At 46.1% G+C, this 24,294-nt stretch overlaps 1 protein-coding gene across 7 annotated transcripts in view; it reads right to left on the reverse strand.

The window, feature by feature from the left end:
* Positions 1-24,294, reverse strand: part of PCM1 (pericentriolar material 1) — a 713,620-nt gene that overhangs the window by 102,745 nt on the left and 586,581 nt on the right. For all 7 annotated transcript variants that reach the window (XM_069200330.1, XM_069200304.1, XM_069200313.1 and 4 more), the window contains one exon: positions 2,112-2,181. In XM_069200330.1, the coding sequence (XP_069056431.1) occupies positions 2,112-2,181 (70 nt within the window). The remainder of the gene's footprint in view (positions 1-2,111; positions 2,182-24,294) is intronic.

The following is a 24,294-nucleotide window of genomic DNA, read 5'->3' on the forward strand; positions in this document are numbered from 1 at the left end:
GTGGTCCGAGCCTCAGTTACATCTTTGCGATGATTGGTGACCACATCCTGACCCTTTCTGTCACATTGCGCAGGTCTTGACGCAGTAAAGAGACCTCCGACCACACCTCCCCCACTTTACCATCAAGGGCCTCCCAGGAAGCTGTATGGTTACAAGTAGTGTTGCGTTATCTGGCAAGGTTATGGCACAGACTGAGGGAGGTGAGGGGTCACCACCCACGCGTATCGATCCAGCTGTCCCTGATGGGCTGCCTTATGTTCTTTGTCTTTAGCCACTGGTCTCAACAAGTCATCCTCCCTTCCACTATCAGCACAGCCTCCTCGGGCATGCCCCAAGGCGACGCAGACAATCTCCAGGCTACTTAGATCTGTGTCCTTAATCTCAGCCGTGTGCGGTTCATATGGCTGTCTTGTTGTTCTTACTTTCTCCCCCCAGGGAGTGATGGTCTTGGGAATAGATGGGGGGAGGGAATGTCCCTTTGATTGGTCCTTGTTGATGTCTTTGATCTAACTTGTAAGTGCTCACCAAGTTCATGGAAGGCCATTCCATATTTTTGCATCAACTCCCCTGGGGCCCGGTTCTCCCACTAATAAATCCTGGTGTTTAAAGTCGTCATCCCACTCCACCCCCAAAACAAAGGCCTCAGTGCCCTCCTTTTGGATCTCAGGCCGTGTGAGCAAGCCCCAGCTGACGGATGCGTTCTTCTGAGTCCCCCAGCAGGTCCGTCAGCCACGATGGACACAATGTTCTTCACTTCCTCCGCCTCGGTCTCAAGGGTCACACTTGGGTATTGGTTTCGCTGCAGGTGGAAGCAGGACTGCTGCCCTCAAGGTGTCCATCCAGCCCTCATCCTTGTCTTAGTCCAGGCCTCACTCAACCCTCTGGCCATCCCAGGACTTCAAGCCCCGGTAAGTAACAGACCAGGCCTCCCTTGGTATGTCACACCAGACTCCGCCAGCAGGCACCCCAGGGAATCAAGCTAGACTTGTTGCGCGTCACGATGGCCAGGATTTAAAACAGGATTTCAAAGGCTGGCGTGCAGCTCTGCTACAACGCGTCAAGTTCCAATGCCATCTTGACTATGCCCCCGGGTCTGTCCCCCTTAAGCCATTTTTTTTTTTTTCTAATACTGGCCTCTCATCTGTAGACAGTATTCTTTTGTCTAATAAGTGTTGCTGGCTGGGTGGTATGGATTCTTTATAACTACACATTTTATGTTTAAAAATCTTCCATCCGCATCCCACTGATGTCTTCTGAATGCAATTCCTGTCCTACCAGAACAGTAAAGAAGTTATTTCCTTACCCTTTTGGCTTTTCCAATAATTTCAGAAACACTTCACAATTCTGGCTAGTATGGTGCACTCCCTTAAACCGTATAAAGACCTCACTGGTGTCTTTTAATGCACAACACTGTTGCACTTGTCAAATTTTAAATGTTTAAGGTTTCTTGCTCATTTTGTGGGCACACCATGCCAATCAAGCCAAATGAAATTGAGAACTTGTAAGAAAATTGGTCACAGGTCCACACCCAATTCTAGAGTCCTTAAACCTTTGGTAAAACAAAAAGGTGATGTAATCCGGCATGTATGTTAGTTATGTGCTATGGTATTGTCAAAATGGGTCAGCATTACCGGACATCAATGAAGTTGCTAAATAAATGTAGGGGTTGCAACCTTTTACTTGGCTGTGTCAAAGATATGGGATCTGCAAAGGGTATAGTATACATCAGCTATCTGCCTATCTATGTAGATGATTTATTTTATTAATGAAGTACTGTGAAGTGCAAAAATAAAAAACACTGGTTTTCAACATTCTGTTTTAGCCTGAAGAACTGGAAAGTTTTGGTTGAAAATTTTCACAAAACACTGATGTTTTACATTTACTGCTCTCTCTCTGGTTGTACCTCTGAATTTAGAAATTACAAAAAAATCCCAAAAAATAACTGCCAGCATCAAGCAACAATGTACTAAAACAAAGCAATGAAAAAAACGGAGAGACAGTTCAGGTTTGGCACAATGACACAGAAAAAACGTTCATAGGCAACCTAAGAAAGCAGTGGATTTTTATGAAGCATGATCTTTCAAGTTTGTGACAGCATTTTACAAACATACCTGTGGCCATAACATTGTCAGGTGGAATTTTTTCATGCAGAACGTGTACTTCAACTTCATGTTCCAGATTCTAATTAAAAGAATACAAGAGATTACAAGGCAAACCCAGTGTGTTTTCTAAAAGTCTGATTATTAAAACATGCCTTTGCTGTAGGATCAAATAAAGTTAGCTCTCTTGGTAAAATGTCAAATTAAAAACCCTCAGAGAATAAAACACCAATTTTGTTTACTTTCAGGGTAGGCAGACAAGATGAAACACAAAAAGTACGTAAGCAACTACTAATCATCAGGAAAATCTATCAGTTACCTACCTTTGGGAACAGTCTTTCTGGTACAGACTACCTAACCGTGGATTCCTCCCCTTTTGAATATTCCCCAGGTGTCAGAATGGATCTGGAAACTTTTCTGCAGTACCTCTGCTCGCTGATGGGTGGCACCATGCAGCTTCATGTCAATACCGTTCTGCTACATAAATGACATGAAGAGCCAATATGTAATTGTGTTTTTTTGTATTTGTAGAGCCCATTAAGACCAGAGGTATCGAAGCGCTAAACAGGTGAGAAGGATGAGACGGAGCAGCCGCCTATAATGCGAACAGCCAAGTCTTTAAATGCTTCCAAAATGGCAAAAGGGACGATATCGCTCTCATTTTTGGAGGCAGCGAGTTCCAGAGCCTGACAGCAGCCACTGAAAAGGATTTGTCTCCCCATTTGGCATTTTTGCTTCTTTCTGTCTGGGGCCAACCTGAGCCCAGTCGATCTTATAGGATGGTTGGCAGTGTACCAGGTGATAGCAGATTTCAAGTATTCTGATCCTTGAGAGTGCAGGGCCCTGTGAGCCAAGCACAGTACCTTAAAGATAATGCGCTTTCTAATGGGAAGCCAGTGCAGTTTCTTTAAACCTTCTGTGATAGGGGATGATTTCCGCAGACCAAACAGTGTTTGGGCAGTGGCGTTCTGTATTAGCTGCAACTTGTAAAGGGATGATTGATTTATATTTAAATACATAGCATTACAACAGTCCTGTCTAGAGCTCACGAGGGCCAGCACCACAGTCACACTAAGGTCTGCAGGAATGAACAGCAGAACCTTCTTCAAAATTCTAATACTCCAAAGGTAGGTATTGACAACTTTATTTATCTGCGAATGAAAAGTCAGATCTGAATCGCAGATAACCCTGAGGTTCCTGGCTTCGGAAATAGGAGTGGGAGGAGGCACACAGATCTCATGACACCAGCTATGATTCCAGATGGAGGTTTTTGCCCCAAAGATAATGACCTCCATTTTATCCCCATTCATCTTCAACCAATTAATGTTCATCCAGTTCCTGATTGCCTTCATTAGGATTGAAATCTGTCTGTCGTAATTTGTATCTTGTCATGTAAATTGACAATAATTTAGGTGTCATCAGCTTATGACGACACCTGAAAGTTGAAAGATCGAATCATGTTGACCAGGGGAGCCATGTACAAATTAAAAAGTGGGTAACTAAGTGACGATCCCTGAGAAACTCCACAGGAAAGCTGAAAGGAGGTTGAGCTGTTATCTCCACAGCTGACCGTCACTGTCCTGTTTTGGAGAAAAGACTCCAGAATATTACTAGCCTGACCCCTCAATCCTGCCTGTTAAAGTCAGTGCAGCAAAATTTGGGGTGAGATGGTATCGAAAGCCGCTGACAGGTCCAACAGTATCAGGATGGCTCTGGCTCCTTGGTCAACCTGTCTCCTAATGGAATCTGTGGAGGAGATCAGGGCGGATTCCGTGCTATGATTTTTCCGGAAGACATGTTGGGAGGCGTCCAAATAATCAGGATCGAGCAGGAAGGTGGCTAGCTCTTGATTAATATGGTTTTCCAAAAGTTTTGCAAGCGTAGGCAGAAGGGCAACGAGGCGTAAGTTTTAGTTAAAAACAAGCCTTATTCGGTCAACATAACCATCAAAGCAGCCATAACAAAATTTAAAAATCATAAATAGTTAAGAACATAGGTTTTTTTTTTTTTTTTTAAATCATCCAACAATTGCAATAAAATGTGAACCCTCCCACTTCATACACACAACATACTTATTTACAAAGATTTTAAATTCTTAAGAAAACAAATGCGTATATACCAGGCAGCCACAAGGAACTTGCTAACCGCAGAAATTAGAATGGTTGAAGGGTCACTTTTCAGGATCCTTAAGGCAGTGCAATATTGTCTTATTCCCAAATCCCGGCAAATTGTACAAATCCACTTGCGCCAGGGAATGGAATATGCCAGGCAAAAAAACATAAAATGTTCAACAGATTCAATACTGTTACAACAGGCAGGACATAAGTCAAATGTTAAAGACGATCCCCAACTGCCTGTTAGGGACAACAGCGGTAAACACCCAAAACAAAAACAAGCATACAGACTCTTCCCCAATATACCAGGTATAAGATCTAGATAAGGTTCGAATTGGGGGTACCACTTGAAAACAAGAAATTGATTAGTCAGCTGACCATGTGATGTGCAAAGGAGGAGATGGTCAGTTTGTGGTTTCTCCTTAAGTTCTGTGGATTCCCCCAGTAGCTTTCAAGCCCCAGAATACGAAACCATTTTGACACATGTCTGAACCATGGGATAGAAACTACATTCGGTCTTCTTAAGAGGTCAAGAAGGGACTCCCTATATACAATGAGCTCAGGGGTGGTCCAGATCCTTACCCAAAAGAGTAGGGGTCTCAGGGCTATCCGATCAGCAATGAGATTAAACTCAAGATCCAAAAAAGCTGGGATCAGGGGTATGCTACGAGGGTACGCAAGTAAAGCCCTGGCAAAATTATTTTCGCCCACAGAATGTATTGCTGTTATAAAACCTCCACACCTCGGCACCATAAGCGGCCGCGCCTTGCGCCTTAGCCAAATAAATCTTAATAGCCGGAGATACTTCTTTTGTTACAGAGCTTTTGTAAAAACGCAGGATAGCGCCTGCCCTATGCTGGAGAAGTACCACACTTTTACTGATCTGATCCTCCCACTGTAGATTGTTTGAGATCCTCACTCCCAGGTAATCTATCAAACTGACCTTGCTTAAAGGGGTCCCATCTAGAATAATAGTACATCTCCTAATTGATCCTGGGCTAAACACCATTAATTTAGTTTTGCTAACATTCAAAGTCTGCACAGTATAATTTGAACCTATCAACAAGAATCTGAAGACCCATTGGGGTCTTAGAGATAAGTAGAGAATCATCTGCAAAAAGTAAAATGGGAATATTCTGCGCATTTAGGGAGGGGGCATCATTCTGACAAGTAGCCAATACTTGTACCACCTCATTTATAAATAAGGTAAATAGGGATGGCGCCAGAACACATCATTGGCGAACCCCCCCCTCTGAATGGGAATATGTTCTGTTAATTCTCCCTGGTTGCCCCATCTCACCTGAGCATATGTATCCTCATGTAACCGTTGTAATAAATGAATTATATTGATAGGAGTATCCATTCTATGTAACACTTCCCACAATTTTTCTCTAGGGACCATATCAAAAGCAGATCGAAGGTCTACAAAAACGACATAAATTTTGCTTGGCAAGGACTATTTATTTCCAATATAAAAGCATCAGCCTAAAGACCTGGTATACCATACTGTTTTTTGGGCGAAAACCCGCCTGTAGTGGGATAGCACCTGATGATCTTGGACCCAGCTTAATAGCCTTCCCAAGAGCTGTTCAGCAAACATTTTCTGGAGATTGTCAATATGTCTATAATTAGCTGGGGAGTTCACAATGCCCTTTTTATGAATCAGAATTATTTCAGCCCCTTTCCAAAAACTTGTAATTGGGCCCCCAGCTGCCATTTTGTTTGAAATCAAATTTATGCACCAGGACCATACTGTTGGTTCAGATTTATTTAAGTCCCCTGGAAACTTATCCAGCCCTGGCGCTTTGACAGATTTTGAAGAGTTAATTGCTACTACAGTTTTCTCCATAGCGAAGATAATTGGGTCTTCATAAATAGAGGAATCTAGTCCTGGTTTAACCAGAGAATAGCTCGTTCTAGCCAACAGTGGGGAAGAAGATTCATGAATTGAGTAATTACAGGGTAGGTTTTTTAGGTCATCTGATTTGCCTCCAGGTTTTTTCTTAATGGGCATGCTTATTGTTTTATTCCAAGTGGGTGAAAACACCCCGGAATCCAAGACTTCTGCAAAAATGGTCTCTAATGGCATTGTAATAGTATTGTTTACTAACTGAAGTACTCCTGATGGACAGGAGTCTCAGGGGACCCAGAGTGAATTCCAGCCAGAAGGGAATTAATTTTGCTTGTGCCTAGAGGAGCAAATTTTGTAAGTGTAGGGCCACAATCATTTTCATATCGAGACCTGGGGCAGGTCGTCCCCTGATCGATGTATAAGGGGGAAAATACAGAGTGGATTTTATCTTAAAAGAACTCAGCCACCCTACTGCAGAATGCTTCTGAGTTGTCAAGTTCCTGGGAGGAGGTGGTGTGGCTAGTGCCTTAACCACTTAAAATAATTATTTAGGGGTGTTGGAGGAACATCTGATTTTCTGAGAGTAAAAACATAACTTAGCCGTTCTGATGGCCTCTTTGTAAATTTTCCAGCACTCCCTAAGCTTCGCTTTTTCCAACGGCCCAGGATCTCATTTCCATCGTCTCTCGTTTCCTACAGTATCTCTGGAGAGTCTTGAGATCATCCATGTACCAGGGAGCTGATACTTTTTTATTCTGTTTTGAGTCGGTCCTCCCTCTTTGGTTCAATTTCCTCACTAGCTTCTCAGGAGTTAAAGTTCTCTTCCGGAGAACACCATCCCCCTTCAAGCCTTTCCCGACGCCTTATCAAGGCCAGGCGCAAGCCTTCCTTTTTGACTCTCCCCAGTTACGATTCAAATTATTAGCTTTGTTCTTGGGGTGCGGACAGCTTCTATGTATAATTTTAAAGGGAATCAAACAATGATCAGTTCTAGCTGCTGACATTTGCCCACAGTGACGAGTTCCTGTACGGAGAACAGTCCATCTATTAAATGACCTGCCACTTGAGTAGGCAATTGACTCCAACCAAAACAGGACATGAAATCCAAGAGATAGAGTGTCCCTATCCTCTCTATCCTCCAGACATCTTTCGAGCGAGATAGGAGGCTCAGTGATTAGTGACCAGTTTTCTAGAAAAATCTTCCTGGGACCTGGTGGGCGGTAGACCAGGAGTCCTTCCAGCCTTATCAAATTTCCTTGTCTTGGTTTAAAATAGGCTCCTTCACAAGTATCTGAGGAGGTACCTAGAGGGTCGAAGTTATAACAAAGGCTGTCTCTAAATATGGCTGCCAACCAACCCCCCTCCTCCTGTTGTCTGTCTAGCCTTTCCACTCTATATCTCGCAGGAAAGGCAGTGACAAAGTTGGGATCGGAGTCCTCTCTAGCCCAAGTTTCTGTCAAGAAGAGAAAGTCAACCTTAAGTTCTAAGATAGCTTCTCGCATCTCAAGGCTATGTTTAACTAGTAAGCGAGCATTTAATAACCCACATCTAAGGGTGTTCTGTCAGTCTGACAGTTTTATCTGGGGGGATACTTCTGCAGTAGCGTTTTTAGGCCTAGCTAAAGGGCAGGAGTAGGTCCTTTCCCTGGGGCTCCAGGCTCATCTCTTGCATCTCCAGGGCCCGCCCTTTAATGGGAGAAGGGGAAGCACATCATGTGTCGCACAGTTCTGGGGAAACAGCTCATAAGTTGTTCCCTAGTGTAATGTAACCGGGGAGGCATCCCATGCCCCTGGGCCCGGTCAGGCACAGACAGGCTTGCCTTTGGTGCGCCCACTGCGTGTCCATGGTCCGATCAGCTTAAATGTAGTCTTTCGGCGCACGAGGAGGTAAGGGAGCGTGCCCGCAGTGAAAAGGCTGGACCGCTCCCTCTCCGTTCAGTCCCCACCCACAGAACCCCTAGAATGGCAGCTATGAAAAGTCAAAGTCAAGGCTCTAATTGGCCCATTAACCCCCCTGGAGCTAGCACAACAATACAGCGCACAGGTCAGAATTCTTAGGTGTTGTCCAAGTAATCAGATAGAAATATTTCTCCTTTTAGCAGCAGGGAATCACCGTAAAATATTTTCGAATGGTGTTAAAAAGCATTGAAGCAAAAAGTATTAAAATGTAAATAGAAAAGGCGCAACAGCGTTCTCACCCGCCCACTGGAAGCCACTTGTGTTCAGTCATTTACTTTCGAGACTGTCTCTGCCCCCAGACGCAGAGCCTCAAAAGCAAATTGGTGTGACCAATGTGCAGATTCCTAGATTTGGGATTTTATTCATGGATAAAGGCCAACCACAGAATGAGGAGGATGTGAGGGTCAATGAAGAATCTGCAGCTAGACAGAAATACTACCAGAAAGTGCATTACTGAAGGTAAGTAACATTGCTCTGAGAGAGAGTTCTAGGTGCAGATTTCATACCTTCTGAACAGATACCAAAGCAGTACATGTTTGGAAGTGGGTCTGAGGATGTACTCGAACCAGAAAGTCCTGCAGGACCAAGTGGGTGAAATGCCCTTCTCTGAGAACCTGACTATCCAGACAATAGTGCTTTGTGAACTTATTGAGGGACCCCAAATAGCTGCCTGGCAAATGTCTTGGACGGGAAGAGTGCAAACTAACTCAGTCATAGCAGCTTTGGCCCTAGCTGAATGAGCACACAGTTCTTCCAGAGGTTGCTTCCTGATCAATACATAGCAGATCTTAATGCAGAGCATGGTTCAATGGGAGATGGTTCTCTTCTGCAAAGCCTGTCCTTTTCTATGTCCAGAGAGCCGAACACAGAGCTGATATAGTCCACCCAGTGTTCTGTGGTAAGATTCTTGAGTCCAATCGGTGGAGCCGCTCCTCCCCTTCCGAGGGGTGAGGCGGAGCATAGAACACCGGCATGATGATAGGTTGACCAACATGGAATGGTGTTCCCACTTTAGACAATAAAGAGGACATGGTCTGTAGAAACCAGTTTGTCTGGCAAGAAGGTGATGTATGGAGGGATGACACAAAGAGCTTGAAGCTCAATCACACATCACACCTGTTATGTGTTGAGGGTGAGGAGCCACACGGGACAGCTGTGAAATGGCTCAAACGGAGTGCACATCGGAAATGTGTGGTCATAGTTAAGGACCCATTGTGGCATGACAAGAGAACAAGGAGGAGAAAAACGGTTTTAAAATTAAAAAAAAAAAAAACACACAATAACTGTAGACTTAGCCAATGAGGGCTGATTCGACAACCACAGAAAAGCTGGAAGGTATCCTTTAACCATGCCCAGAACAAGGACTTACCCAGTTACAGTCAGAACAAACAACAAAACGTCATAACTCTGCCTGGAGGGCGGGGCTATCTGTTGAGTACCACACCAAGCCCAAAGACAGGCTTATATGGTTGTCGCGGGATGCCTAGCTGCAAAGATGACCTCAATCACTTCCAGGGAAAGGTTGAAGTTGTTCAGATGTCACCACAACGTCCAAGCTTGAAGGTGGAGACTGTTAAGGCTTGAGTGCAGAGCCCACCTCTGCTACTGCAATAGGAGATCCTTCTGGAGGGGCAACCTGAACAGATGACAGATGCTCAGGCCCAGGAATTCTGGATACCTAACTCTCTGTGCCCAGTCTAGGGCCACTAGGATGACTTGAACCCAGCCAGCCCTGATGTTCTTGAGAACTCGGGGTAAGAATAGTGTTAGAAATTGAGTCTCTAGTTGGCAGAGCTATGCACCCTGTCCAACTAGGGACCACAATCCTAGTCAGGGTAAGTAACAACACAATCTAAATTATCCTGTGCTCACCACCCTCTGGTAGCTTGGCACAGAGCTGACAGGCTTAACTTAGAAGGCAATGTTTAAAGTATTTGTGCTGTAACTCATACAGTAACACAGTGAAAACACCACAAAAAGTACTCCCGCCAGTTTAGGAAAATAGATAATATTTATCTGAATAAAATACGACCAAAATGAGAAAAATCCAATACGCACAAATCAAGATATCACTTTTTAAAGCTTTAGAGGAGTCTCAATCCTTCGGAATCAGTGGTAATATCCTATTAACACACAGTACCTGGGATGAATCAAAAATAACAATGCAGAGGGCCGCAGAGAAGGAGATGCGTCGAAAAGTAAAGTGATGCATCAATTTTTCCATTGCGGCAAAGGCGATCCATTGTTTCCATGCTGTAAGGCGATGCATTGTTTTCTGAAGTGCAGCCTTGGCTCCTCACTGTGATGTGGGAATAATTTGATGCCCAGGGACGATGTCTGGAAAACCCAATATACGTTGAGCAGAGGCAACAGGTGCTGTGCCGATCTGTCAGGTGAAGTGGTGATTTTTCAGCCGCGAGGCAGGTGCTGTGCGGGCCAGCACGCATTGCGTTTAATTTCACAGACGTGTCAGTTTTCCGACGTGCTTTATTTTCTTCTCTTTGGTGAAGTCTTTGATACCCCCGAGTCCTCAGAACAGGTTGCACGCACAATCCAAGACCTTGGAGAGCACTTGTGGAGGAAGGCAGAGTCCTTCCAGCAGAGTCAGCAGGCAGGAGGGCAACAAGCAGGCCAGCAGTCATTCTAGCAAAGCAATCCAGACTAGTCTTTTGAGCAGCCAGGCAGTCCATCTGATAGAGTTCAGGTGTAGGTCCAGAAGAGTCTGATTTGGTGGGGTCACAGATCCAGTATACATACTTTGAAGTGGAGGAGACTTCAAAGGGTGGTTCTGAAGTACATATGTTCTCCTTTCAACCCAGCTCTGTCTGCCAGAAGCCCTGTGGGGGGTTCTCAGACCTTTGTGTGAGGGCAGGCCACTGGCCTTTGAAGTGTAAGAGACAGCCCCTTCACCCTTCCTGGCCAGAAGGAACCATCAGTATGCAGATGCAGCCGAGTATCCTGTCTTGATGGCTGCCTGGGAGGAATGCACAAGGGAAACTGTCAACAGACGTAGATTGGAGACAGACTGTAAGGCACAGATGGCAGTAAGTAGAGAATTGCCTACTTTACAAAAGTGGCATTTCTGAAATAGTAATGTAAAATCCAGCTTCACCAGTAAGTAGGATTTCTCACTGCTATTCCAAACATAACACGTCTATTCCCCTCAGATCAGAAATTACCACTTAAAAACATATAAGGGAATCTGCCCTTATTGCCACCTCTGACTCGATCCGTCAGATGGTGGACCAAGGTGGGGGAGCCATTCTTGTATTATTAAACCTTTGGGCTGCTTTTGATACCATCTCACCACAACTGATGATGAGTCGCCTTTATCAGGCTAGGGTAAGAGACAGCTCCCTGGGTATTCTAGAGTCTTTTCTGTGTGAAAGATGGAATGGTTTCTTACCTGTAACTCCAGGTCTCTCGTAGGGGTATTTCCATGACAGTCATAAGCACTGAATAGGTCCCTGCAGGTTCGCGGAACTATTCAGTGCTTATGACTATACATGAAAATCCCCTACGAGAGAACTACCATTGTTAGCTGTGGGGACTTTAGAGCAGCCCCGTTCCAACTTCCTTGAGGGGTCCCCCAAGGATCATCACTCAGCCCCACCCTGTTCAATCTGTATGTGGCAGCGCTGGCAAAGTTGGTTCACTCGTTTGGCTTTCAGGTCTCCTCATACGCTGATGATACCCAACTTATCATCCCGGTTAACAAGAACTGGGAGGAAATAGCAGATAGGTTTCATTATTGTATGAATGATATCAACAAGTGGATGAGCCAGGATTGGCTAAAACTGAACTGAGAGAAATCTGAAATATTGTTTTTTGGTGCTAACAGCTCATTATGGAGCTTGGGCTGGTGGCCACAATCCTGCGGTAAGCTGCCTGCTCCTTTACCTTTAGCGAGAAATTTAGGGATCCTGTTTGACAGTGCCATGTCTTTTGACCTACAGGTTAATCAAACCATTAAAACCCGTTTCTGGGTGATTAAAACCCTGCAGAAAATTTTATCCTTCATCCTGAAGAATCTTAGGATTTCAGTGATACTTGATTTAGTCATATCTAAACTGGACTACTGCAATGCTTTGATGTTGAACATCAACCAAGGCTCTCTTCACAAGCTGCAGCTCATACAGTATACGGCAGCTCGTCTGTTGTTGGAACTACCGCGGGCGGTGTCCGCCAGTGAAAGTCTTAGGCGGCTGCACTGCCTACCTGTGGAGAAGCGCATTTTCATTAAAGCTTTCTGCCTCACTCATAAGGCTCTACATTCCCAGGGCTCCACATATCTTTGCACAACTTTGCAATGGTATGTGCCTAGTTGCCACTTAAGATCCACCAGTCTCCACCTGGCTTAAGTACCCGGTTGCAGGAAATCGAAATGGGGTGACAGCTTTCTCGGTGGCGCAGCTAAAGTATGGAATTCTCTCCTGCGCCGTCTCAGGAAAGTGAAAACTTTCATGCATTTCCGGAAACAGCTGAAAACATGGCTCTTTGCCCTTTAAAGTTCTTGCCCCGGAGAAGCTGCTGTTGCTCGTCCACCTCTCTCTGCATTCACATGCATCTTTTTCTGCTTAGCGCTTTGATGCTACAGCCGTAACGCACTTCACAAATACACATAAATACAAATACAAAATAAGGGAATTTATAATGCTGGCCTATGAGAGGAGCAGGGTTCACAGTAGTGAAAAACTACTTTGTGAGTTTTTCACTACCATGACATGTAAAACTTATAAGTACATGTCCTGCCTTTTATTTACATAACACCCTGCCCTATGGGCCACCTCGGGCCTACTTTAGGGGTGACGTTTATGTAAGATAAGGGGAATTTAAGGCTTTGCAAGTAGTTGTAAATGCCAAGTCGAAGTGGCAGTGTAACTGCACACACAGGCCTTGCAATGGCAGGCATGAGACATGGCTAAGGGGCTACTTATGTGGGTGGCACAATCAGGTCTGCAGGCCCACTAGTAGCGTTTAATTTACAGGCCCTCGTACATGTAGTGCAGTTTACTAGGAACTTACAAGTAAATTAAATATGCCGATTGGGTATGAGCCAATGTAATGTTGTTTTACGGAGAAAACATATGCACTTTAGCACTGGTTAGCAGTCGTAAAGTGCCCAGAGTCCTCAAAGTCAACAAAAAGGATGTCAGAAAAAGAGAAGGAGGAAGCCAAAAAGTTTGAGGTGACCCTTCGGAGTGGGTCATTTTCCAAGTAGTAGTAAACGGGGACAGGAATATAGGAGTCTTATGTTCTACTAAATGCAAAACACATCTCCGAGTGAGAAACGCCATAGAAACTCCAACGGAAAAAAGTGCTGATATTTTGCATTCTTGGCACTGGTGAATAGACTAAGTCAAGGATTTTCACATTTGCAGAAGCAAGCTCACACCACCTCTGGGTATAAATGCCACTTCTGAGCCATTATGTGATGACAGCTGAGCTCGGACGCTCCTGCATTCAGTGATCCTGCCAGGGGGTTCACCACCAGAAAAATTCCTTGGTGGACCAACCATTTTTTTAGGATGCACAAGGCCTCCTGGCACAATATTTATGACCGCACCCCACACTTTTTTTGCGGCACCACGTGATGGTAGTGTTGTCCGTGAACACATGTACCACCCTACCCTTGATGGAAGGAAGGCTTTTAAAATCCAAGCAGATGGCCCTCAGCTCCAGAATGTTGATATGGAGCTGGGACTCCATAAGAGACTGGAGGCCTCTGATCTTCGCCTCCACCCTTAAGCGATGCATCAGTCATTACTGTAAGCGTCACGTAGGGAAGGGAGAGGGACCTGCTTCTGACAACTGAGGTCCAGTAACCACCACTGCAGATCTTTCACAGGCTCTTCTGAAATCTGAACACACTCAAACAGGTCCCCTTGATGGTGGACCCACTGAGACTTCAGATCCAACTGCATTGCCTGCATAAGGACCTTGGTGTGCTCGAACAGCGAAAGAAGGAGCCTCCGATCCACAGCAGCCTCAGAGTCTACCAGGATCACAGCCTGAATGTTTAACTCTCTTCCCTGGGGGACAGTCACAAAACCGAACTGTGCCCAGAATGGCTCCAGTGAAGGAGTCAGGTATGACTGTGGCACACTGAAAATGAAGCCAAAGATCACAGGAGGATCACTGTAGTCTGAAGGTGGTTGACAACTGCCTGGAGAAAGCCTCCCTTCACCAGCCAGTCATCTAGGTAGAAGACGACTGGCACCACTGACCTCCGAAAATGTACTACCACCTTTTGTGGTAGTGTGGGTGTAGGAAGCTGGCTCCCTATATAGTGCACTAAAGGAAATACACCATGCATCCCCAATTGGTTTGCAAAGGCAAAAGAAGATAGGACTAATGCTCTATTTTGTGATAGTGCGGTAGATCAGTTAGGCGTATTAGAAGGTAGTGCTAAGCATTTGTTGTATTCACAGAGGCATCAATGAGACACTCTCAAAGAATAAATTTGAGAACAATTTAGAAAAATAACACTTCTTTTTATGATACTTTAAACCCATGGACTTCATTATAAGGTAAATAAGTTGTTAAGCATAAATTATTTTCACTTGCAAAAATAGACAGTGCAATTTCAGAGCACTTCAATGTCAACTTATGGAAGGAAAACAACACACTATAAACAAGCACTTTATGATGACTCACAGAACCAATCTTGTAGACTTACGGTGAGTACTGGGCAAGGGTCAGGACCACACCAACAGGTCATTGCGTGCAGCACTGGGGCGACCGGGTGCAGTATGGTGCCAGGTGCCCAATGTATTTCAATGAGGATCGGTCCCCGTGGATTTAGGCTGCAGGATCTGGCTGGGGGGCCGGACAGGGACAACCAACAGGCAAGGTGCAAACGTGGGGTGCTCAGGGACTTAGGAGCACCTTTGGTCGTCTTCAGCAGGGCCTGGGGGAACAGATCCAGGGGTGTTCTTTGTCGTCAGGTTTTGTTGTCCAGGAGCACTCAGGGTTGGGGGTGGGGGTCCTGTATTTCAAGGCTGCAGGCGTCGTTGTGGAGTCCAGGAGGGGTAAAACCACAGTGGACTCAAGCTCAGGAGACCTGGGGGACATCGTTGATACCAGGGGTCCACTTCAACTTGGGCCTCCATCAACAGGTGCAGTGGTTAAAGTAGGTGTTGGGTGCCTCTCACCTCAGAGGCTGTAGGTGAGGGGGCCTGCGTGCAGAGGCTGCAGGCGACTTCAGGCTCTGGACAGCTGGGGAACACCTTGTTGGCACCGGAGGTCCACTCCCACTCAGGTCAGTGACTGTAGGTGCCTAAAAGTGCTTTGGAGGAGATGCAAACAAGCCTTGGCAGCTGCAAGAGATGCAGTACATGGGGGTATGGTCCTGTATAGGAAGGCAAAGGTTTACCTCCACCAAAGTTGGACAGCTAGCAGATAGGACCAAGAGGACTACTCTGGACCACAACACGTGATGCAGGATCCACGCAGCTCAGGACTTTACTTTAAAACTGTCTTATATGTAAAAATATCCCTATATTGCTATTGAATGATAACATGGGACTCTCACTTTGACGACAGTGAATGATTCTCTTAAAGATCCAGTACTGGAGAAAACAAAGTTATTATTCAAACCTCTGCTCCTGGTGCAGTTCCTTGTTTAAATTTCAGAATATCAGGATGATTTCCTATAAACCCATCTATTGTTAACAGATGGAGCATCTCAAAGCTATCCAAAACGTACATCACCTCTGCCCTGGAAGTGGGATATAGTGCAAATACAGTGAGGAGTCAAAGGCATCAGCAGCTCTTTTAACTAGGGCCTAATTTGAGGTCCTAACATGGAAGACCCTCCTCTCACAAAATACTAGATTCAAAGCATAGTCATAAAGCCCAATACCAAATGACTCAAGTATGGGCTCTGGTTCAACTTAACCACCTGAAAATATTCTTTCCCTTGCTTTATCGTAGGACTGTCAGTGGTTGGGTCACCAGGAGATTCCTTCCCTTGCTTTCTTATTGGAATGTCTGTGGTTGGATGACCAATACTCCCTCCTCAGATTCTAAAAACTTAGTATTGCTCCCAAAGCGCTGGAAGGGAGTCCATTCCCCACCCCTTGTATGCTAGCCTCAGTTATTTCTGCTTCATAAAGAGCAGAGCTTTTAATGTCATCCCTAGGCAAGCATTACATTTTGGGATCATGCCCCACACAGCTTGACTGCAGGCAGAGTTGCCATGGCTATCAGTCTTAGTCTTTTTAAAACAGCTTTCTAAACCTGAAGGCCTTTTTTAAACAAAAGAAAAGTGCAAAAAAAAACACAACATATAACCTCACCTAGCCACTAGACAAGTCTCTTAACATTACCTGAAGCCTAAATCCTTACAGATAAGAGAACTTACGTTGTTCAGCAGGGCAGTGACATTCACAGATCACCTGCATCGAAAGATTCAAACTCAAGATATGGGACATAAGTGTCCTAATCCCAGCACCCTGATATACCTCCGGAAAAAAAAAAACTTGTTGTCTAGCGAATTCATTTTGGATTTGTACTTTTGGATCATTAGAGAAGTAATTTAGCTTGGGTAGACATTGCTGATGTGGGCCGAATTGTCCTGCACAACATTTAAAAAAAAAAAAAAAAAGGCAGATGTGTTCTGGTGATGTTTCAAGTTTGACTGCTCAAAATAGATAATTTCAATGTCATACATTACAATACAAACCATCAGCAGCAACCCAATAATAATAAAATAAGAAAACCTTCTTACAAAGTTCTAAAATAGAATAAAAAAATGCTATCTTAAAAAGCTTTAAAACAACGCAATACATACATGTATATACACATATATACACACACACACATATATATATATATATATATATATATATATATATATATATATATATATATATATATATATGGAAAATGTCTCTTACCCAGTGTACATCTGTTCGTGGCATGTTCCGCTGCAGATTCACATGCTATTCACAGGTTCTGCCATCTAGTGTTGGGCTCGGAGTGTTACAAGTTGTTTTTCTTCGAAGAAGTGTTTGAGTCCCGCGATCGAGTGACTCCTCCTCTTCGGCTCCATTGCGCATGAGCATCGACTCCATCTTAGATTGTTTTCCCGCAGAGGGTAAGGTGGGAGTGATAGAGTGTAAAGAAAGAGATGTCCATGCAAATGGAATAGATGAACGAGGTACTTACCTTCGGTAACGACTTTTCTGGTGGATACATTAGCTACCTGTGGATTCCTCACCTCATGAATACTCCCATGGCGCCAGCATTCGACGGAAATCTTCTTACTAGTCTCTGCACGTCGACGAGGACGTCACTGTCTCGCACGCGACGCCGTCTGACGTCATACAGGCAATAAGAGGTCCTCGACGACGTGCAGACGTCAGTACCAATAATTTTTTACGTGCATAAGAACAACCAGGCAATGCAATGAAAGAGCAAGGCAACATCCATTATATTGTAAAATACACCACATTGTATGAATAACTGTAAATCTTTTTATGTACACATATATATATATATATATATATATATATATATATATAAAACTCTCTCTTTTAAAATATATACACACACCAAGTATATACATAAAGATATATACACATATACACATATATATATATATAAATATATTATATATATACATCTATTGCACCCTCAAGGACCAAGAGGAGCGCACTCAAGGATTACCTGGCAAGACCATAAAGGCAACGGGGAGGCGGGTGGGACCGTGAGGAATCCACAGGTAGCTAATGTATCCACCAGAAAAGTCGTTACCGAAGGTAAGTAACTCGTTCTTCTGATGGATACAACTACCTGTGGATTCCTCACCTCATGAATAGAGTCCCAAAGCAGTACCACGCCCGGCGGTGGGTGCCTAAATGGTCAAACCAAGAAATCCTGCAGCACTGACCGTGCAAAATGGCCGTCCCTTCTAACCTCAGAATCTAAACAGTAATGTTTTGCAAAAGTGTGAAGGGACGACCAAGTTGCGGCCTTGCAGATGTCGACCACAGGAACACCTCTGGCTAAGGCTGAAGTGGCCGACTTAGCTCTGGTGGAATGAGCTCTAATGCCCTCAGGAGGATCCTTCTTTGCCAAAGAGTAACATATTTTAATGCAAAGAACAACCCACCTGGATAGTGTTCTCTTGTGGACTGCCTTTCCTCTCCTCTTGCCCACGTATCCAATAAACAGCTGATCCTCCAGCCTGAAATCCCTTGTTCTATCGATAAAGAAGCTCAACGCTCTCTTTGGGTCCAGACGGTGCAGTCTTTCTTCCTCTTTGGAAGGATGAGGCGGAGGATAGAACGTGGACAAAGTAATTGCCTGAGCCAAATGGAAGGGTGAAACAACCTTCGGGAGGAAAGCAGCCTTGGTCCTCAACACCACCTTATCCCCATAAAAAGTTGTATAAGGGGGTTTTACTGATAAGGCCTGCAACTCACTCACTCTCCTTGCTGATGTTATAGCTATCAGGAAGACTGTTTTTAAAACCAAATACCTCAAGGGGCAAGAATGCATAGGTTCAAAAGGGGACCCCATAAGGAAAGTCAGGACTAAGGACAAATCCCATTGCGGCATAACGAATGGCTTTGGAGGATATTGATTTAGAAGACCTTTCAAGAATCTGATAACAATAGGGGATTTAAATAAAGATGGTTGGTCTGGAAGACATATGAAGGCTGACAAGGCCGATAAATAACCTTTAATGGTAGCCACTGCACAACCTTTTTGCGCCAGAGATAGAGCAAAAGACAAAATGTCCGATAGATGAGCATGTAAGGGATCAATCTGCCTCTCTCCACACCACGCAACAAATTTAGACCACCTATTAGCGTAGATAGATTTAGTGGAGTGTCGCCTGGCCGCTAATATAACATCCACTACCTCAGGCGGGAGAGAGAAGGAACTCAGGTTGCCCCGTTCAATCTCCAGGCATGTAGGTGCAGACTCTGGAGGTTGGGGTGTAGAACCTGCCCCTGCGACTGTGAGAGGAGGTCTGCCCTGAAAGGGAGACGGAGCGGCGGGCACGTTGAGAGTTGGAGAAGGTCGGAGTACCACACCCTCCTTGGCCAATCCGGAGCTATTAAGATTACTAGAGCCCGGTCTTGGCGAATCTTCCTCAATACTCGAGGAATCAAGGGTATGGGAGGAAACGCGTAAAGCAACTGGCCGCACCAGGTCATTTGAAACGCGTCCCCCAACGCTTCCTGCATCGGATACTGAAGGCTGCAGAACAACGGACAATGCGCGTTCTCTCGAGTGGCGAACAGATCTACCCGAGGAAACCCCCACTTCTGGAAGATTAAACGGACTTGATCTGGATGGAGACGCCACTCGTGGTCTGCCGAGAAGTGGCGACTGAGACTGTCCGCACGCACGTTCAAAACTCCGGCCAGATGGTTTGCTATCAAGCAAATCCGATGGTCCTTTGCCCAGGACCATAGTCGAAGAGCTTCTCTGCAGAGAAGGTACGACCCCACTCCTCCCTGCTTGTTTATGTACCACATCGTGGTAGTATTGTCCGTTAGGATCTGTACCGACTGACCACGAAGGGAAGGGAGGAAGGCCTTGAGAGCCAGACGTACAGCCCGTAACTCTAACAGATTGATGTGAAAAATCTGTTCCTCTGGAGACCAAAGACCTTTGATCTCCAGATCCCCCAGATGAGCTCCCCACCCTAGAGTGGAAGCATCCGTTATGACTGTTGTCACTGGTGGCGACTGCTGGAACGGCTTTCCTTGTGAAAGATTGTTGCTTGCAATCCACCACTTCAAATCCACAGCAGCATCTCTGGAGATCTTGACAGTACCCTCTAGATCCCCTCTGTGTTGAGACCACTGCCTTCGGAGGCACCACTGAAGAGCCCTCATGTGCCAGCGAGCATGCGTGACCAACAGAATGCAGGAGGCAAAAAGACCGAGCAGACGAAGGACCTTGAGGACTGGAACTACCGCTCCATTTCGAAACATTGGAACCAAATCCTGAATATCTTGAATCCGCTGAGGCGGAGGAAAGGCCCGACCCAATGTTGTATCCAGTACTGCCCCTATGAACAGGAGGCGCTGAGAGGGCTCTAGGTGAGATTTGGGCTCGTTCACCGAAAAGCCCAGGTCGAACAACAACTGGGTTGTTGACTGCAGATGACGCAACACAAGCTCCGGGGACTTGCCTTTGATTAACCAATCGTCCAAGTAAGGGAATACTGCTATCCCCTTCCTTCTGAGCTCTGCCGCAACCACCGACATCACCTTCGTGAAGACTCGAGGTGCTGAAGTAAGACCAAACGGAAGGACCGCAAACTGGTAGTGTTGCGATCCCACCACAAACCGGAGATACTTCCTGTGTGACTTGAGTATCGGGATATGAAAGTAAGCATCCTGCAAGTCGACAGACACCATCCAGCCTTCCATGTTCAACGCCAAAAGCACCTGTGCTAGGGTCAGCATCTTGAACTTTTCCTGCTTGAGGAACCAATTCAAGATCCTCAGGTCCAGAATTGGTCTCAAACGACCATCCTTCTTGGGAATCAGGAAATACCTTGAGTAAACTCCTTGACCCCTTTCCTGCTCCGGGACCAACTCCACCGCGCCCTTTAAAAGGAGGACTTCTACCTCCTGTTCTAGCAACAGGAGGTGTTCTTGTGAACAATACGAAGGGCGGGGCGGAAACTCCCGAAAGGGAAGGGTGTAGCCTTTTCCCACAACACTGAGAACCCAAGTGTCCGACGTAACAGTCTCCCATTTGGTGAGAAAATGCTGTAATCTTCCCCCTACAGGAGAGGAGTGAGTGGGAAATGGTGGAAGCCTAAGGCTGCTTCCCCTGCTGCACCCCGCCAGAGGATGAGGAAGAGGAAGAGTGCTGCTGAGAAGCTCCCCTGGTGCGGACCCTACCCCTCCCCCTAAAAGATCTATAGGGATGGGAAGAGGCAGGTTGCTGATATCTTCCCCGAAAGGAAGAGGAGGAAGAGCCACGCCCAAATCCACGAAACCTCCTGAAGAATCTGGAAGAGGCCGTGGAAGAAGGAGCTTGGAGTCCCAGCGACTTAGCCGTGGCCCTGCTCTCCTTAAACCGTTCCAAGGCCGAATCAGCCTTAGCCCCAAACAGTTTGTCCCCATCAAACGGGAGATCCAACAATGTGGACTGTACATCTGCCGAAAAGCCCGAGTTACGGAGCCAGGCCTGTCTCCTTTCCACCACAGTTGTGCCCATTGCTCTGGCTACCGAGTCGGTGGTATCCAGTCCCGTCTGGATAATTTGGGTCGCAGCAGCCTGAGCATCAGAGACAAGATCCAAAAGACCCTGGGGAAGCTCTGTAAACGAAGAGGAGATGTCATCCATCAGAGCATGAATATACCTCCCCAGGATACAGGTTGCATTGGTGGCTTTTAAAGCCAGACTGCAGGACGAAAAAATCTTCTTCGACTGCGCCTCCAGCTTTTTTGAATCTCTGTCCCCCGGCACCGTCGGAAAAGAACCAGGCGCTGACTTGGACGAACAGGAGGCCTGCACAACCAAGCTCTCCGGCGTAGGGTGCCTAGATAGGAAACCAGGATCAGTTGGAGCCGTCCGATACCTCCTGGCCACGGCTCTGTGAACTGCTGGGGAAGATGCCGGCTTCTTCCACACCTCTAAAACCGGATCCAGCAGAGCGTCATTAAAAGGTAATAGAGGCTCCGCCGCGGCTGAGGCCGGATGCAACACCTCTGTCAAAAGGTTTTGTTTCGCCTCCACCACCGGCAAAGGCAGGTCCAAAAAACTAGCTGCCTTCCGTACCACTGTATGAAAGGAAGCAGCTTCCTCGGTATATTCCCCCGGGGACGAAAGGTCCCACTCAGGGGAAGTGTCCAGCCCACTGGCCGACTCCAGTCCACGCAGCCCATCACCCGAGTCCTCTAGCTCTCCTTCCTCTAGGGCTCGTTGGTACTCCTGCTCCTCTAGTACCCGGAGAGCACGCCTCCTTGAATGCAGTCGTTGCTCAATCCGCGGAGTCGACAATACCTCCGCCGAAGTCGGAGATCGGCGCCGATCTTCCGAAGCCACCGACGCCGCATCCGGCACCACAGGTAACTTCGGCGCCGACTGAAGAGCAGATGAAACGGATGGACCCACCGGAGTCACAGGCCGAAATCTCGACGTCGACGGGATGGAAATCCCTGGGGCCAATCCCTCCGAAGCCATCGGAGCGGCCACCGGCGCCGACACTGGCGCCGAGCCCACGTTCCCAAACGGGAGAAAGGGCATAAAGGGTGCCGGCCGAAGAGGCGCAGGATCACCCAAAGAAAAGGCCAAAGGCCCAGCCGGAGCACCCCCTGGAGCCATCTGTTGGAAGATGGCATACATCGCATTCAAGAATGCGGAACTATCGGCTCCAGGGGTGGGAAAAGCCGGATACTGGGGTGCCTGACTCGGAGGCGACCCCGACGCCGGCCTCGGCGTCTGCGCCGGAGAAAACACTTGAGGCTCCAATACCTCAATCACCGACGCCTGTCCAGGCGAAGTTGGAGACGCCGGAGAGAGCAACGGCGTCGAAGGATGCGGCGTCACCGTGGGGCTGACCTCCCATGTCCTCCGGCGCCGATCCGGAGACCTGGAACGAGCCTCCCTTGAATGACGCCGAGATTCTCTACGGCGCCGGGAGTCTCGATGACACCGATGTCTTGGAGAATACTTTTTCTTGTGATGCTTCTCCTTTGACTTGGCCATAAACAGCTTCGCCTCGCGTTCTTTAAGGGCCTTCGGATTCATGTGCTGACACGAATCACAAGTCGAGACGTCGTGGTCGGAGCTCAAACACCAAAGGCAATCGGAATGAGGATCCGTCACTGACATCTTGCCTCCACACTCACGACAAGGCTTAAATCCAGACTTTCTCTGCGACATTATTTCCACAGAGAAAGAGTACGCAGCAAGATATACACTGTAACCACAAGAGTAACAGTTGCTCCCTCGAAGATAACCGTTTCGAATGCACGGAAAAAAGGGAACTGACGTCTGCACGTCGTCGAGGACCTCTTATTGCCTGTATGACGTCAGACGGCGTCGCGTGCGAGACAGTGACGTCCTCGTCGACGTGCAGAGACTAGTAAGAAGATTTCCGTCGAATGCTGGCGCCATGGGAGTATTCATGAGGTGAGGAATCCACAGGTAGTTGTATCCATCAGAAATATATATATACATATGTACAAATTCAAGTGTAACTTAAACGGCTACAGGCTCCTGGGGAGAAGGGAGGGTGCATGTGAATCTGCAGCAGAACATGCCACAAACAGATGTACACTGGGTAAGTGACATTTTCCGTTCGATGGCATGTGTAGCTGCAGATACACATGCTATGCATAGACTACAAAGCAGTTTTCCTCCCATAAGCTGTGGTCAGCTTGTAGGAGTTGAAGTTGTTTGAAATAGTGTTTTTAGTACAGCCTGTTCTACTGTGGCTTGTTGTGTTGCTAACACATCTACACAGTAATGCTTGGTAAATGTATGGGGTGTTGATCAAATGGCTGCTTTACAGATTTCCGTCATTGGTATATTTCCTAGAAATGCCATTGTTGCTCCTTTCTTTCTGGTGGTGTGTGCTTTTGGTGTTATTAATAGCTGTCTTTTACCTTTTAGGTAACAGGTTTGGATGCACTTTACTTTCCATCCGGCCAGTCCTTGTTTTGAGATAGGATTACCAGTAGGGGGGTTTTGGAATGCGACAAATAACTGTTTAGTTTTTCTAAATGATTTTGTTCTGTCAATGTAATACATTAAAGCTCTTTTAATGTCTAATGTATGGAGCGCTCTTTCTGCTACTGAGTCTGGCTGTGGGAAGAAGACTGGAAGTTCCACTGTTTGATTTATATGAAACGGTGAGATGACTTTAGGTAGGAATTTTGGGTTTGTGCGAAGTACAACTTTATCTTTGTGTACTTGTATAAAGGGTTGTTCAATAGTGAATGCTTGTATTTCACTAACCCTTCGTAATGAAGTGACTGCAACAAGGAGTGCTACTTTCCACGTTAGATACTGAATCTGACACGAGTGCATGGGTTCAAACGGTGAACCCATGAGCCGTGTGAGTAAAATATTAAGATTACATGAAGGCACTGGTGGTGTTCTTGGAGGTATGATATGTTTTAGCCCTTCCATGAAGGCTTTGATGACAGGGACTCTAGAGACTTGTTTTGTATATTTTGTAAATAGGCTGAAATAGCAGTGAGATGTATTTTAATGGATGAAAAAGCTAAATTTGCTTTTTGTAGATCAAGTAAGTAACCTACAATGTCTTGTATGGATGCGGA

The sequence above is a fragment of the Pleurodeles waltl genome, chromosome 1_2 (genome assembly GCF_031143425.1).
Source record: "Pleurodeles waltl isolate 20211129_DDA chromosome 1_2, aPleWal1.hap1.20221129, whole genome shotgun sequence".
NCBI lineage: Eukaryota > Metazoa > Chordata > Amphibia > Caudata > Salamandridae > Pleurodeles > Pleurodeles waltl.